This window comes from Typopeltis vanoorti, chromosome 6 (assembly GCF_054136105.1).
Source record: "Typopeltis vanoorti isolate ZY-2024b chromosome 6, IOZ_Tvanoo_1.0, whole genome shotgun sequence".
NCBI classification, from domain to species: domain Eukaryota; kingdom Metazoa; phylum Arthropoda; class Arachnida; order Uropygi; family Thelyphonidae; genus Typopeltis; species Typopeltis vanoorti.
This window is the reverse complement of record NC_143554.1, coordinates 134843479-134861486: the sequence shown is the minus strand read 5'-3', so window position 1 is coordinate 134861486 and position 18008 is coordinate 134843479. Positions and strand designations below refer to the sequence as shown.

At 35.3% G+C, this 18008-nt stretch overlaps 1 protein-coding gene across 1 annotated transcript in view; it reads right to left on the bottom strand.

Annotated features, from left to right (window-relative positions):
• LOC150105963 (DNA-directed RNA polymerase III subunit RPC3-like) overlaps positions 1-7533 on the bottom strand; it is a 136783-nt gene extending 129250 nt beyond the window's left edge. Inside the window, exon 1 of the mRNA XM_090394600.1 lies at positions 7208-7533. Coding sequence (XP_090250726.1) covers positions 7208-7354 — 147 coding nt within the window. The 5' untranslated portion in view covers positions 7355-7533. The remainder of the gene's footprint in view (positions 1-7207) is intronic.
• Between the last annotated feature and the right edge of the window lie 10475 nt (positions 7534-18008).

Below are 18008 nucleotides of genomic sequence, written 5' to 3'. Positions count from 1 at the left end.
GGCATCCCTTATCCGCTCCACTAAAGACCAACCACTTCCCCTAGACCTACCTGGTGTTTACCAGGTCCCTTGCAGTTGTAAACTGTCTTACTTTGGCCAAACAGGCAGGACAGCGAATATCAGAATTTCGGAACACAAGGACTACATCCGTTTTCACAAATATGGTCATTCTGGGCTTGCGGACCATGCTCTGGATACACGCCACAGAATACGGTGGAAGAAAGCTACAGTGATACACCGTAGCAAATACAAATTTGAAAGACTCTTTATGGAATCAGCCTCAGCCCTAAGAAATTCTCCAAACCTCAACAAATTTGGTTGTATGCGACTGCCCCAAATTTGGGAGGCCTACATCAGCAGACCTTCAGCCCAACGGCCAAGAACACCTACTTAGCCCGCTAGAGGGCACCATCAGGACTGTTAGGAGAACAATAGCTTCATCTCTTCATTCCCAGTTTCTGTGTTGTAGTGCCTACGTGCACGTAACTTTTTTGTAAGTTCCTTTAGAAGATGGCAACGTGACGTTACCGAAATATCGGAAAATATTTATTAAAGTTTAATTTAATTTATATCCTTAACTACGTTGTTTTAATAATGCATTCATAATTAGTATTCCACAATCCTGATATCATTTTTAACACTCTACTTTGTACTCTTTCTAATATATCAGAATCACAACAGAAACCAGGCAAGCAGACCTGCGCACAATAGTCCAAGTGAGGTCTTATCAATGCCTTGTAAAAAGGCAAAATAACATCCTCATCTTTACATGTGAATGTTAGTTTCAGCATTGCAATTATCTTTTGAGTTGTATTTGCAATCTTTGCCACATAGCCTCTGAACTTCCGATCTATTAACAATCCAAGATCCCTAGACGCAGTTTCTTCTAGCATAATCCAATCAATATAATACGACATTGGATCTCTAATCACGCTGAACTGAATGACTTTACATTCACTGACATTGAACTGACACCCACTTAACCATGCCCACAATTCCAGCCTATTCAAATCATTCTGCAAGTACTACATATCAGCAGCATTCCTGATCACCCTACTTATCTTTGCATCATCAGCAAATAGCCGATGATGAATTTAAGCTGTATGTCACTTGTCGAATCTTTCCCAGTATCATTAATGTAGAGATTGAATAACATTAGACCAAGCACTGATCCCTGTGGTACACCACTAGTTACCTTAAATCTGGCAGACTCACATCTCCCATATAGCACTTTTTGATATGTCAGTCAGCCATCCTCTTATCCATGCTAATATTCTATAACCCAAACCCATTTTCTCCAATTTATGCAGCAGTCTGCCATGCTCTATTCTGTCAAAAGCCTTAGCAAAATACAAAAGTATCATAGATTATCCATTTCCCTCATCTGGTTCAATGGTAACATTGTTATAGAATGTGAGCAAGTTTCTAAAACTTGACCTTCCCTTAGTAAACCCATCTTGTTCACTGCCAACCCATTTCTGAATGCGAGCCCTAATCAATTTTTCCAAAATCTTCACCACCACTCCTGATATACTAATTGGTCAACAGTTGGATACATCAGTCCTTGTGCCACCCTTGTGCAATGGAATTACCATACATTCCTTCAATTTCTGCAGAATCTTCCCTGTTCTGAAACTCATGAAACAACATGGTCAAAGGAATGGCCAATTCAGTTGAACACTCTTTTAGCACATGTGCTGATATCCCATCAGTCCCTATTGCTGAATTCTTATTCAATTTGTGCAACAGTTCTAATACCTCGTCCTAATACACCTACGTTTCTTAATCTAGTGAAGAGGTAACAGTGAGCTCAATGTTGCGTACACCAGGTTGATAGCTTTTAATAAAATATGCACTCATTAAATGAACAACTTCAATCTGCATCTGTAACCCTCATGCCATCGGGATTTAGAAGAGTTATTCTTTCATATTCATTCTTTCTTTTACTTGCAGCATATCAATGGAATTCTTGTGGGTTGTCTTTAGCACGCAGAGTCAGTTTCTTTTCATACTCAGACTTTGCTTTCTAAACAACAGTTGCGACTATTCTAGCCTGCTACTTATAACATTCATAAGAGACGTCATCCTTATGCACACGGTATTCCTTCCACATTGTCCTTTTTTTTTACGAATCTCTTGCTTAACAAGATTACACATCCATTTGACTCCTACCCTATTTATTCTTCGAACTCTCGGGATACACTCTGATCTAGCATCATTTAAGTATTGTTTAAATGCTTCCCATGCACTGTCGATATGCTTCCCATCCATCAACCGAACCCATTCTACTGAACTCACTATACTCCTCAGTAGGTCATAATTAACTGCTTTTTAGTTGAGTATGTAAACTTTTCTGAATGGAACATTCATAAACTTAGTCACTTCCCAAGTGAGTACCGCATGATCACTGTCAGCAACCGAGGCAGAATACTTACGTCTTTAACTGAAACACCCTCTGACACTATAATATAATCTAACACTCTTGCTCTAGAGTTCCTTCTGTCACATGCTGTTTGAGGAAGTTGTCCCCCAACAGCTCAATAAATGCATTTTCATTCTTCTCATGAAATTCTACTGCTACTCAATCAAAATTTGGATAATTAAAGTCCCCATTATGATTACTCTTTTTGTGCTCATCTTTTCTATTTGGTGATGCATTTCTTCATCACTAGCAACCGATCCACCAGGTCTGTAACAACACCCCACTATGTAAATGATCTTGTTAGATTCCACCTCACATCAGATAGCTTCAAACTCACTGCCACATGAAATACTGTTAGTAGTAGTACTACAATCATAGGTTGGATTCAAGTCATCCGATAACATTAGCAGCACTACCCCCCCCCTTCCTTTCCTATCCTCTCTATCCCTCCTTAAAATACTGTACCCTTGACACTCGATACCAGTTAGGTCTGATTCTGACAGACAAGTCTCACTAATACCTACAATCTGAGGTCACAACATATTGACTAAGGCAACAAACTCTATTCCTTTGTCTCTGATACTCCTAGCATTTGTGTATAGACATAATAATCTACCTGTTTGTTCTTTTATATTATCTTGTTTGCAGTCTACCTGACACAGTTGGACAACTTGCATATCTCTATTCTTCTCTAATGCCTTAGATATGTAAACATCTTTGCACACATTTGATGGGTCTGAACTGAATAAACACAAACCGGAAATCGTTCTCTCCTCATCAACATTTCTATGACAGAGCCCATTCCTGTCATTAACACAGTTATATAACATTGTCATTCTTACATTCACACCATTCCTCCCTTTATAATTTAGTTTCCTTGACTCTCTCTGTTAGGGCTCATACCAGTTATTAGTTATAATAATAATAATAGTAATAATAACAATAAAGTCAATACCATCCTGTTTAGTGGAGGATTGAACAAAGGCCATGTTTTGCATATGGAGAAAAAAAAAAGATTCCAGATTATCTATCCCTTATACCCCATCCATGATATAAATGTACTTTAGGATTCCAACCATTCATGGGTGGAATTATTATAAAATTATGTAATTAACTTTTATTCCACACTACACTATTCTAAAAGCGACAAAACGCTTACAATTCAAAATTTCAGTCTCTCTCTCTCTGTGTACATATATATATACATATACTAATAGAGAGAGAGACTGGCTACTTTTTATTATTATCCAGGCCTGCATGGAGTCAAAAAAATTCATCGTGGGAGGTTGTTTTTAGGGAACACAAAGTTTATCATACCACTCCTTGAACTCATTGACCGTTCCTGCTCCAACCACTCTCTCAGGCAATGCATTCCAAGGTTCAACCACCCTCCACGCTAAGAAACCACTCCTCACCCTCTTGTGCACAGCCTCCTTTTGTAACTTCCAGGGATGGCCCCCTTGTTATCGCTCCTTCCCGCCGTTCAACCAAGTGAAAGAACTCTCCAATGTCTACCCTGTAACTGCCTCTCAACAGTTTAAAAGTCTCTTTAATTCTTTATTTGAATAGCATTAATGAAAGAAGCTTAACATAAATTTCATTACCCAGTATTTAGATATTCCATGAATTAGGAGAAACAGGAATGGCAATTCTATCTTCTCTCAAAACTTTAATTAATAGTTCATAGCAAACAATGACTAATGGTAATCGACTTGTGATGTATAAATAGCACTTAGGTTTATTCTATCAAGGCTTAACTCATTAACTCACTCAAGAAAACTGCAACACACAACTAATGGTATAAATTAAAGATACCAAGAAATTATATACTTGGTTTAATCCTTTATCCAAGTGTAAGCAAACAAAGTTTGCACCTGAAATATTATCAGGACTGGAGCAACTTGTATATAGAAGGTAATGACTTCACATCACTTACCTTAGCATCCCATAATGCAAAACACATATCCTTATGGGTATGTATAAAGCTATGCATTATGGGAAGGGTCACTACCCAGACCAGTTTCGACCTTAATTGAGGTCTCGTCAGTAAGAGAGCCAGACCCAGAGATGATACTAAGGTTGAAGTAATGCCGAAGTCATATTTCCATATATGAGTAGCCAAAAGGTGTTACACCTTATTATTAAAATACCCTGGATTAGAGATAGATGTTGGAAGTTTTTTCCACTTGGTTATACTATAAATTAAAGAAACCAAGAAATTATGTCACACCTTATTAAAATACTCTGGATTAGAGACAGACATTGCAAATTTTTCCACTTGGTTATAATATAAATTAAAGATACCAAGAAATTATATACTTGGTTTAATCCTATATCCAAATGTAAGCAAACAAAGTTTGCGCCTGAAATATAATCAGAACTGGGGCAACAACATCATCTCTAATCCAGAGAGTATTTTAATAATAAGGTGTGACACCTTTTGGCTACTCGTATATGGAAATATGACTTTGGCATTACTTCAACCTTAGTATCATCTCTGGGTATGGCTCTCTCACTGACGAGACTTCAATAAAGGTTGAAACTCGTCTGGGTAGTGACCCTTCCCATAATGCATAGCATTATACATACCCATAAGGATATGTGTTTTGCATTATCAGATGCTAAGGCAAGTGACATGAAGTCATTACCTTCTATATACAAGTTGCTCCATTCTTGATTATATTTCAGGTGCAAACTTTGTTTGCTTCTATTTGGATAATACAAGAGACAGTATGCATAAACAAATTGATGAAATGAGTGGAAGGAGGGTAATTATTATGGGGGATTTCAACTATGGTAACAGTGATTGGAAGGAGAAGAGGACACATGTGAGGAAGGAAATGGATTTTATTCAATTATTAAGGGATAACTATCTAAGACAGCATGTAGTTGAAAATACTAGGGGCTTGAGAGTGCTTGACCTGGTAATAGCATCTGAGAATTTGACTGTAATGAATATGACCATGCTGCTACCTATTGGTGAGAGTGATCATAAGGTCTTGACCTGGGCGGTAGCTAAAGGTGTGGAATTTTCGATTAAGACAAGGTATACGTGGAATTACCATGCTGGCAAGCTTAGGAGATTGCTTGGATCAGTGCCATGGCATGTCAAACTGCAAGGGCTGGATGTCGATAGAGCATAGGAAATGGTCAAGGAGCATTTACAGGAGGTTATGGCTGATTGTATACCTAGGGTTCGAATAGTAAAACAAGTAGGGGTTAAATGGATGAATAACACCATTAAGCTTGAGCTTAATGGTGTTATTCATCCATTTAACCCCTCCTCTTTTTAATTCATCCATTAAAAAAGCAAAAGCGGATTATGAAAGGAAACTAGCTATGCAAGCTTAAGAGAATCCCAAACAGTTCTTTCAATATGCTGCAAGCAAAAAAAACTGTACATGGCAGAATGATTTTAAGGAATGACAATGGTAAGGAGATCACTGAATCAGTCGATATAGTGGAATTACTGAGCGAGCACTTTGCAAGAGTATATCATCCAGGTGGTGACATTGAAAAAATGAAGCAACCATTAGTTTATATGGGAATTGTGATGAATGAAGTGGAGGTGAATAGTATATTACCTTAATAGGGGATTGGATGGTATAGCAGCACGGGTCTTACGTGAAGCGACTAAAGAATTATCGATGCCCTTGACCATGTTGTTTAATCTGAGTCTCAGGTCTGGTTTAGTCCCGAAGGTGTGGAATGAGGGGAAAATAGTTCCACTGCATAAAGGAGGATCCAAGACTACTGTTGCAAATTACTGACTGATCAGCATATTAGGAGTCGTTATAAAGGTCTTGGAGAAAGTAGTCAAGGGAAAAATACAGGAATGGATTGATGAAAATGAGATACTGTACGGGGGACAGCATGGCTTTGTGAAGGGTAGATCATACCTCAGTAACTTGCTCAAGTTTTAGAACACAGTGACGGCTGAACTGGATAAGGGTAATGGGTTTACACTGATACTGCTGGACCTGGCTAAGGCCTTTGACAGGATATCACATGGAATTCTAATCCGCAAACTACAACATATGGGAATGGATATAGGGTTGGTGAGATGGATAGGTGAATGCTTGATGGAGAGATATCAGAGAGTAGTTTATTCAGGAGTAGAGTCCAAAAGACGGCCTGTGACTAGTAGTGTGCCGCAGGGTTCTGTTCTTGGACCACTGCTGTTTAATTTGTTCATTAACAATATAGGGAAGGATCTAAGAGGAACACTTCATTTGTTCGCTGATGATGCAAAGTTTGGAAGGGCAATAGTGAATGCAGAAGATGTCAAAATCTTGCAGGACAACAAAATCCTGCAAAATCTTGCAGGTCTGGTGGTGGGAGAACTAGGGGACATTAATGGAAGCTGGGCAAGAGTGTGGTTAGCAAGGGTGTTAGAGCTGGGTTCTTTACTTTTAGAGTGATAAATGATTGGAATAAGCTGCCAGAGCCTGTTGTGGGTCTTATGACGGTGAGTGTGTTCAAGGCAAGATATGATAGATACTGTGAGAATGTCGTACAGTTGTGTGGACCTGATGTTTAGGGCCTCCCTCGATTAGTCTGACTCCCTGGAGTCGCCCGTAATAATAATAAAGGATTAAACCAAGTATATAATTTCTTGGTATCTTTAATTTATAGTATAACTAAGTGGAAAAACTTCCAATACAACTAATAGAATTGGTATACCTGATACACCAAAATATTCACTATCCAGAGAAAAGAAAAACTTAACAATACTAAGGCCTATTCTTACCATATAACTACCAAAATAAATAACACCAAAAGTACCTCTTTCGTTTGAAGCTTTGTATATCCGACAATCAAACGTAAAGTTAAATAACCATGCTCAAGTATCACAGTTCCAACCTTTTCCACTATTTCTCCAAATTTTTCTCGTAATAATATTCCGCACAGGTCAATTGTAATTTTAGACATCTTGTTTATTTGATAAATAACCCATATATTTATTTATTTAGGCATGCAGAAGGCTGCATTAATATCCTCATTTTAAACTTTTGAAAATTGTTTTATACAATTTCTCAGTGAATATAAATAAAAACACGAAGCATTCAAAACTTAACTTAGTAGACCGGTACGTTAAATTAATACCATGTGCTCACACACGTGTACACTATTCAGAGGAATGTAGTGAGAGGGCGCGATATACTTCGGAAGCAGAAGTTACCACTCAAAGCCATAGTTACGTTTTCTCAAAAAATTAGTATAACTGCATGTATCCAAAGAGGTTCTTTTTACCTATGCTTATACATAGATACCGCGAGGTTAGCCTAGCGGCTGTGCGCTTCGCAACCATATGACTGGGGAAGGAATGTCCTAGGCTCGATTCCCGTCGAAGACATAAGGAATTTGAGGTTCTACCTCAGCCATAGCCAAGTTAGCCGGTCTTGGGCGCTGGCAGTAGGGTTTTTTCGTCAGTTTTTCATTTTTTCTGGCGTTTTTCATCCCGCAAGAAGGCAAACCGGCCCGGTGAACACACACGGATCTACAGCCATAAATACTTAACCCCCACGAGGGGGGTTCAACTCGCCCCAATAGGGACGGGGGAGAATAATGGAGGAAACTCCATACGAATAAATAAATAAAATACATACATTAAAAAAAAAAAGAAAAGAAAGAAAGAAATGTAATATTCTATCGTGGATTTTTAATAGCGAAGTAAAAAGACGAAACCTCATATAAAAATGGGAAAACAAACAAAAAAATGTATCAAGCATGAAAATTGTATTTTTTCTTTTTTCCAATTTCATTCATATATGTTACAATATTTTAGACGTTTACTAGAAAGACCTACTCGTGTGTGCAAATAAAACTTTTATTTTAATCCTGACATCTAGTTTGTGTTAACATTCAACATAAACAAACTAGAAGAACTTTTTCTCATCTTTTTTAACTGATTCCCTACTTAGTCGTTCACTTGCACGCAGCCTCTTTTTTTTCTTCCAATAACTCGGGTTTTTCGTCCCGTAAACTCAACAAAATTAACTGTAGAATCAGGGCCGTCACCAGATTAGATTGTGCCCTGAGGCAAACAATTAAATACCGCCCCTCATGGATTATAAGACAAAAATATGAGAAAATCATCTCTAATTGCTATTTTTTTAATTAAAAGACAAACATTAATGCAAAAGAATTACATTATAATATTAATCAAATGTTTGCTCTTCGGGGATACCGCACAATAAAACTGTTTACCAGCTTTTCTAAATTTAAATTATGAGCTATGTCTGCCTCTATCGATATAGTTGCTAGACCATCCAATCTTTCTTTGGTCATTGCTGTTCGTAAATAATTTTTAATGAGTTTAAGCATGGAAAAACGTCTTTCCGCACTTGTTACTAACAGGAATTGTTAACAATATCCTTAGGGTGGTGATTACGTTGGGATAAATTTATACATAGTTGCTAGACCGTGAAATCTTTCTTGGGTCATTGCTGTTCGCAAATAATTTTTCATGAGTTTAAGCATGGAAAAACGTCTTTCCGCACTTGCTACGCTAACAGAAATTGTTAACAATATCCTTAGGGTGGTGGTTATGTTGGGATAAATTTTTACAAGATTTTTGTTATATATATCATCATCATCAGTTGCATCAGTCTTGGGACTGGTAGCTCAGCAGCAATTTCCTCCATTCCACTCTGTCACTGGCTTTCTTCTTAACCTCCTGGTAACTCCTCAAACCCGTGCTGTCTTTGACTTGGTCAAAAAAGCTTTTCCTTGGTTTGCCTCTTCTTCTTTTCCCCTCTATTTTGCCTTCAGTTATTCTTTTCACAAGTCCATCATGTTGAAGTATATGTCCAAACCACCTGTCCCTTCTAATTTTGATCGATTTTATTAGAGTTCGATTTTATTAGAGATTTTAATCTGTCCATTTTGATTTTTGTAAATTTCATAAATTATTTTCCTATCCCTCAAATCTATGCCGATACATCCCTGGTAACTCCTCAAACCCGTGCTGTCTTTGACTTGGTCAAAAAAGCTTTTCCTTGGTTTGCCTCTTCTTCTTTTCCCCTCTATTTTGCCTTCAGTTATTCTTTTCACAAGTCCATCATGTTGAAGTATATGTCCAAACCACCTGTCCCTTCTAATTTTGATCGATTTTATTAGAGTTCTTGTTTCGTTTATCTTTCTCAGGACTTATTGGTTTGAATTTTTTCTGTCCATTTTATTTTGTTCATGCGACGCCAGCACCACATTTCAAAAGCCTCCAATCTTCTTACATCTTCTCTGCCTAGAATCCAGTTTCACACGCATACAGTGCAATACAACATATCAATGTCTTTACTATTTTTTTTTCAATTGTAGGTTGAGGTTTCCTGTTAAAATGCTTTTCATCTTAGAGAATTGGGCTTTTGCGTTGTTTATTCTTGATCTTATGTCTTCTCTTGTTCTGCCATCTTCTGTTATTAGGCATCTTAAACAATTAAAGCTTTTCACTTGTTTTATTTGTTCCCCACTGATGTCCATATGCTCAGTATTGATAGGGATTTTGCCTGCACAATGATTTTAGTTTTATCTGTGCTGATTTTCATTTTATATTTTTCAAGGTTATTATTTAGTAATTCTAGCATTGTTTTTAACGTTCTTCTGTTTTCTACTACAAGGGCTATGTCATCAGCAAATCTTATACTCATGACTTGCTCACCATTTATCTTTATGCCACTATTTATTTTATCTTTAGTTTCCAGAATGGCCTTTTCAATATAGAAATTAAATAAAAGTGGTGAAAGTACTGTATACATCCTTGTCTTACTCCACTCCTGATATTTATTATTTTCTCCTTATTGATTTTATTATCTATTCTATTATTCTATTCTATTCTATTCTATTATTCTATTCTATTCTATTATTCTATTCTATTCTATTATGATTCTATTATTATTTTCTCCTTATTGATATGATTTTAATCTGTCCATTTTGATTTTTGTAAATTTCATAAATTATTTTCCTATCCCTCAAATCTATGCCGATATTAGTTAGACAATTTAGGAGTATTTGCTGGTTTACTTTATCAAACGCTATCTCTAAATCAAGGAAGCAAATGTATGTATTTTGACTAAGTTCTAATCTTCTCTCTATTATTGATCTTATACAGAGTATTGCCTCTCTTGTTTCTTTATTCTTTCTGAATCCAAATTGGTCTTCATCCAATAGACAATCTATTTTTGAATAAATTCCATTTTGAAAAATTTTTAGCAGAATTTTGCTAACATGTGGGATTAAAGCTATTGTTCTAAATTGGCTGCATTTGTTTGCATTATTCTTTTTTTTGGTATTAGTATTATGGTTGATTTCATAAACTCCTTTGGTATTTCTCCTCTATCATAGATTTGGGCTATTAATTGATAGAGTAAGGTTTTTTTTGTCTCATTACCTAGATTTTGTAGCACTTCTATAGGAATATTGTCTACACCTGGACTTTTTCCATTACTCATTTCGGACAGTGCTTTATCAAATTCTTCTCGCATTGTTGGGGGTCCTAGATTATCTTCATTTTGATTTTCTATGCTGATATCAACATTAAGTTGGTCGCCATTATAGAGATTTTCAAGATAATTCTTCCATTCCATTAATATATATCCTCAGATTCTATTAGTAATTTTCCATTTTCATTTTTGATGGCATTGTTTTTGCTGTTCTTATTAAATTTGAAAGTCAGTTTGTTAATTTCTTTATAGGCTTTCTCTGTGTTTTCTTTTTTAAATAATTCATTTATTAATACACTGTTCTTCCAGGTATTCTTTTTTGGCTTGTCTACATTTTCTTGTAATTTGATTTTTAAGATATATGTATTTCGCCACATCTTCTTTAACAGCATTTTTATATTTTCTTCTTTCATCCATAAGGCCAAGTATTTCATCTGTTATCCATTCTTTTCTTTTTTCTTTTTCTGCATTTTTCAATAATTGAATTGATGAATTTGTAATTAACTCTTTAATCATATTCCATTGGTTTTCAATATTATTCTGACTATTTATGTTTTCTGGAATGTTATGATGAGTTGCCTCTTGGTATCCTCTCTTTACTTCTTTACTCTTTAATTTTTCAAGATTCCAACTTATTGGTTTGTATCTTTGGATTTGTTTCCTATGTTTCAGTTCTGTTTTCATTAAGACAAGGTTATGGTCTCTACTAATGTTGGCACCTGGATCGCTATTGCATTTTTTTATTTGGTTTCTGTATCTTTTCTTGAACAATATATAATCTATTTGATATCTATTTGAATCCCCAGATGTTTTCCAGGTATATCTTCTTCTTTTTGGAGCTTGAAATAGTGTATTTGCTATAACTAACTGTTTTTGTGTACAAATTCTATTAATTGCTTTCCTCTTTCATTCCTATGTCCAAGACCAAATCTTCCTGAAACATCATTGCTCTCTTCTCCCACTATAGCATTCCAATCTCCATTATTATTGTATTGTCTCTATCTTTAAAGCTGCTCCAGGTTTCTTCTATTTCTTCATCGCTATATTGTGATGTCGGGATGTAGACCATTATAATATTGTGGTTTACTGGTTCATTTTGAATGCTTATCGCCATGATTCCGTCACTCTATATATATATATGATAAAATTTAGTACGGACCACTTTTCTCTTGTATTATTTTTGAGAGAATTTTTACTTCTTAAAATAAATCTATTGCATCTACAACAGATGTTTCGCCACTGCTCAAAGCAATTTCTAAGTCTTTCCAAGCCTACAGTATCAAGATGCTGCTTCATAACTTCATCGAACAATAAGAAAAGTTCTACCATTTTTAGAAAATTTCCGTTGTTAGGATAAATTATAGAGAACGATCCCCGAAGCGCAAGAATTTGTGCTGCTATGCAACGGATTGTTGTAAATAATCGTATTAAAACTGCTTTCCAGCATTGTGTTTCATTGTCAAAAAGGTTTTGTTGGTCTGTATCAAACGTTTCAAATTTCAAATTTAACTGGATTGTCAATTCCTTCCCCTCAGAAAAACCACGAATATGGGATTGTGAAGTTTCATGCATTTGAAGTTTTCTGTTGTTATTTTTCCAATAATCGAAACCGCTTTTCGAAGTAAGGCCATTTTTTGCTCTGATGAAACAGGATTGAAAATTTTGCAGCAGAAACAGTAAAAGCAATGAACGTTTGAGAATTTTTAAGAATTTTTAAGCATTAATTATCCGAAAATTTTCTGCCTTGATCATGCAAAGGATATTTATTTAATCACCTTACCGGCCATTATGGGTCAAATACGCATCCTCATGCGATTCGTATCCATCACATATTTCAATGTAATATCAATGGTATAGCAATTTTAATATGCACTTCGCATCCATGATAATCTTGACGTCTTGGCTGGTAGCGTGGTTTTACTTGAATAGGACCTTTTTTATATACGTTCAATTCTAGTTTTGTCATCAAATTTCTCTGGCCAGTAATATGGATCAGTTTCAATAAAATAATCTTCATTTTTAATTGGATCATCTGTTCGTAATTTCTGTTTGTCGCTATCATCGTTTACCTGATCATTTTTGGAATCATCAACTGTTATGGAATCACCACAAATGGTTGTTACGTCAGTATCAATGGCTGATGCGGGAGAATCGTTGGTATTTGTGGATGATGATGTACAAGCTGCTCCAATGGCTGGTGCTGAAATTTTTATAACTTTTGGTGTAGGCTCTGTTGAAAACTCGTTCTCTTTGGTGTCTTTGTGAAATTCTATATGTGAAATGTCAAAATTCCAAATCTCCTTATATCACTTGTGCTTTCTTTACTTGCTCTTCCTTTTCCCCTTTTAGAGAAAAGCAGCTCCCAATAACTTTTTCTCTTTCAAATTATTCATCTAAATGAGAATAAATTTCGTATTGATAAAGTATTCTTCTTTTTCCTGTTAATTATTACTTTTGAGTTAAGTTATTTATTATTTTTAAGAGTTTTAAAACAATAAAATCTTATGTTAAAAAAATGTTTACTGCTGTCCAAAGAGCGATTTTGGCATTTTAGCAAAATGCGTCTCTGATTAGTATGCTTTTAATTTATAAACTACTAATCTTTAAAATTTTTTCTATCAAAAAATCCGAAAATAAGTACGCAATTAAAATCAAAGTCAAAAATTGTCGAAAGTCACTTAAACACAGAATACACAATACACTCAATATCTTTCACATTCCAAATTGAAATGACTGAAAAAAATGTAAGAAGTGCATATCACGCTGTTACCTCATCATTTTCAGAACATGATTCCTGTGTTTCAGACTAAATATTTGGATAAACCAGTTTTTCTCAAACTTCAGATATCCATGTATCCCTTCTTAAATTCTCTTTATTACCCTTATTACATTAAGTACCTTATCAAAATGCCATTATCAAAATAATATTAATAATAATAATAATTAATGAATAAATAAAATTATATTTCATTGTAAATGTCTGCTTTATTTGAATTTAGATGTGCATTTAAGCACAAAAATATGACTTTTTTTTAATAGAACAAAATTTATAAAGATACTGTACATTTTTATTAATATAAATAATTTATCATCAATGAGAGGAGTGAAATTGCTTATTTCTGTATTTGCTATATTGCTCTCCTTTGTGCGTTTTATAAATCCAGTCTTTAACCAATGATCTATACTAAAGAATATGAAAGCTAAAAAATATTACCGTATTAAAGCGTATATAACGCGCCTTTCTTTCCAAAATTTAAGCGAAAATTCGTAGTGCATGATATATGCTAGCATTTTCGGAAACTAAAGTTTTCAGAAAAATGAAAATGGGTATGACTTACCAAGAAGCTCCTATTCGCCATAACTTCTTTTGGCGTCGAGAGGGTTTCCTTGCGTGCACATCCAAGTTATATACTCAAATGGTGTCATCTTCTTTCTCATTATGTCAAGCAAAACATCAGTAATTTACAAGACTTGAGATACGTAATGAACAATCCTTAACAAATGACTAATGAGTAGTGAACGCTGTGCACGATGATAGGTCAGTAGAGAAAGCTCAGCTATGAAGAAGAGCATATGATTGAATCGGTATTAACAAAAGATCGCGAGGTCCAAAGAAAAACAAAGCAGACAATTGAGTTGAAATGCTTTTTCTCTTCAACGATTTCCGTATTATCTGAAATACATTCACTATATATTTATTAGTTTTAACACCTTCACGACGGGATAGTGTCAAGCAAAACAGTATGTTGCCAGTGCAACATGCGGTTCTGCTTGAGTCTATACAGCAGTTTCTGTGGGAAGGGAGATGTGATTCATTAGTTAGTGTCATTTTTATCCCAGTTGTCTCTAATTGCATTATTTGTTGAGAAATATATTACACAGTCTGCAAATGTCTGTGAACCTTATTCAGTGACATGATAAAATTAATTGTTTTTTTGTTTGTTTGTTTCTGTAGTATAGTTGATCTTGTGGAGGGAGTATTGTTTACTGCAGGGAGCAAGTTATCGCCCCAACGCCAACGTCGGGGCGATAGTAACTGGCAATTTGAGTAGGAGAATTCATGCATAATATAATTATATATCTACATTTATCTCTTATCGTGAGATTTTTATTTAATAAGGTCAAAGCACCTTATGGAAACTTTTTTTGGTAAAACATTTATAAGCCCTGTATTACTTAAACCTTGGTATTTCTAGGCGTGGCTCCCACTGATGAGACCTCAATAAAGGTCGAAACCAGTCTGGGTAGTGGCCCCTTGCCTTTAATGCATAACATCATACACCTCCTCAAGGAGATGTGCTTTGCATTAAGGGTAAATATTAAAAATAGTTATCAGATCTTATTCCACCTTTACCACGAGTTGCCTAAGATTTGCACTAGGTGCGGAGTCGCCCAGACTTGCAATACTTGCAGGCGCCAACTTGACTTACTTGTCTGTTTGCTTACTTGGGAAATGGAAATGGAACATATATATATATATATATATATAATATTCATCAAAGCTTGATTTGTTTCCTCAGCCTTAAGAAAAGGCTGGTTATATTCCACTAATTCGAGCCCTACCCAAGAGCCTATGAGTTGTGGAATTACTTTCTGAAAATGAAAGCTGTGCCTAACAAAGCGGCCTTTTGCAGCTGCCCTATTTTTAATCCATCTAAATCGAGTGCTTCTATATGTTTTTTTTTATTAAAGTTTTAGGGATGGTGCCTAAAGCATCTATTATTATGGGAACAACTTTCGTTTTCTTTTGCCAGATTCGTTCAACTTCGATTTGTAAATCCCGATATTTTGTAATTTTTTCATTTTCTTTGTTGTCAATCCGACTATCTTCTTTGTACCGATATTTCGATAAACGTAACACCCTTGTTTTCACTTTTTTCAACCACTGTAATATCGGGTGTATTACATTCCAAGCTTTTGTCAGTCTGAATTTTGAAATCCCAGAGAATATTAGCTTTTTCATTCTCAACCACTTTCAGGTGAACTTTATGCTTCCAGTAGTCTTTAGATACCTCAAACCCATACTTTTTACATAAATCCCAGTGGATTATCTTAGCTACGTTATCATGCCTTTTACGGTACTCAATTTGCGATTTTGCTGCATCCACTTATAATGTGATCTACCGTTTCTTCCTTTTCTTTACACAATCTACATTTACTGTCTTCTTGAATTTTTGTATTTTTGCCTTCATAACGTTGGATTTAATGGCCTGTTCTTGTGCTGCAAAAATTACCGACTCTGTTTCTTTCTTTAGTGCTCCATTTCTCACCCACTGCCAGGTCAAGTTGCTGTCAGCGGTCCTCTATGCTGTGAAGATATTTCCATGCAATGCCTTATTTTTCCATCTTTCGGTTCTCACTTTTACTTGGTTGGTTTTATATTCCAATTTTGTCTCCATGGGTTAAAATAAACCCTCTTTCCTTACCTCAATTAGAAATTTTTCCGTTGTTTGCTGCAGATAATCATTTAAATTTCGTTTTTCTTCTTCAATAACTTGCTTTACTTGCAATAATCCTCTACTTCCTTTTTTGCGTGACAGATATAGCCTATCAATGTCACTGTGAGGATTGAGGGCATGGTGCATTGTCATTAATTTTCGAGTTTTTCAATCTAAATCTTCCATCAGCTGGGTCCATTCAACAATGCCTGCTGAATATCTCAAATAGGTATGGCCCAGGTATTAATTGCTTTTATCAAATTTCCAGCATTAAGCATTGACTTAAGGAGTTTTCTTAATCGTCTTATGTATTCTGCTCTAGTTCTTTATTTGATCTTATTGTGCAGAAATTGTGATGCTTCTAAAATTCCCAAATATTTGGAGCTGTCTTCGAATTTTATTGCTTTGATTATTTCACCATTGAGCAGCTCGATTTCGTTCATATCTTCAAACTTTCCTCTTGTTATTCCAGCAATTTCACATTTGTCTAAGCCAAAATCCATTGATATATCTTGACTGAATATGTGTACAGTGTTTAGCAATGATCCGAATTCATTCTCTGATTTTGCATACAACTTCAGATCGTCCATGTATAAAATGTGAGATATCTTTATACTCTTTTGCACAGTTTGATAACCATGAGCAGTTTTATTTAAAATTCTAGTTAGGGGAATCAATGACAATATAAACAATAGAGGAGATAATGAGTCTCCTTGGAAGATGCCCCTTTTTATGTTTAGCTCTTCAATTTCTTCTCTATCTAGTTGTTTTCCAGTTTTTCATGCTGGATTGCAAAAATTTTTGCACGTTTTCGCTAATACCAAATAGTTCTGTGCATTTTAAAATCCAACTATGACGCACCGAATCAAACGCTTTTTTATAATCTATCCAGGCCATATGAAGGTTGGTTTTTCTACGTTTGCAATTTTTAAGAATCATTTAATCAATCAGCAATTGGTCTTTTGTGCCTCTTGAATTTTTGGTGTTACTTTTTTGTACAATTGGGAGAAGAGAATTTGCTTTAAGATAGCTGTATATTTTATGAGCTAGTATGCCTGTGAGTAGCTTAAAAGTTGTTGGCAGGCAGGTTATTGGTCGGAAGTTTTCTGCGTTTGGACCTTTTTCTTTATCCTTTATGACCAAAAACGTTTTCCCTGCTCTGAGCTACTCTTCTTTACATTTTACTTCTAAAACATCATTAAACTGGTTAGCGAGTCTTTCATGTAAGCCTGTTAGATATTTCAACCAGTAGCCATGTAATTCATCTTCCCAGGTGTTGACCAATTTTTTATTTTTTTAGCTTGCTTTTGAACCATTTCAGTTGTTATTTTCAGTTGGTCCATTTTTTGTTCTTGAGATTTGTTCGCAATTTGTTCAATCCATTTTGCCTTGTTATTGTGCCTCTTAGGGTTGTCCCATAGGTTTTTCCAGAATTTTAGGGTATTTCTTTGTCTCTGGTATTTATATTTTCTTTAAGGTTATCATGCCTGCAGCAATCAATTTTTTGTAAGACTGGTGCTGATTTGCGCGAAACATCGAATTTTGCTTGTACTGTTCAATGCGTGCACTGTATCTTCTTATTTTACCTGCAACTGCAACTATTTTTTGCTTCACTTCCTCTAATACTTCATCAATAGGTCGTGTTCCAGTGTTATATCTCTTTAAGAGGTTATTTCGGATTTTTGTGTTTTTCAGTTTCTTTTCCTT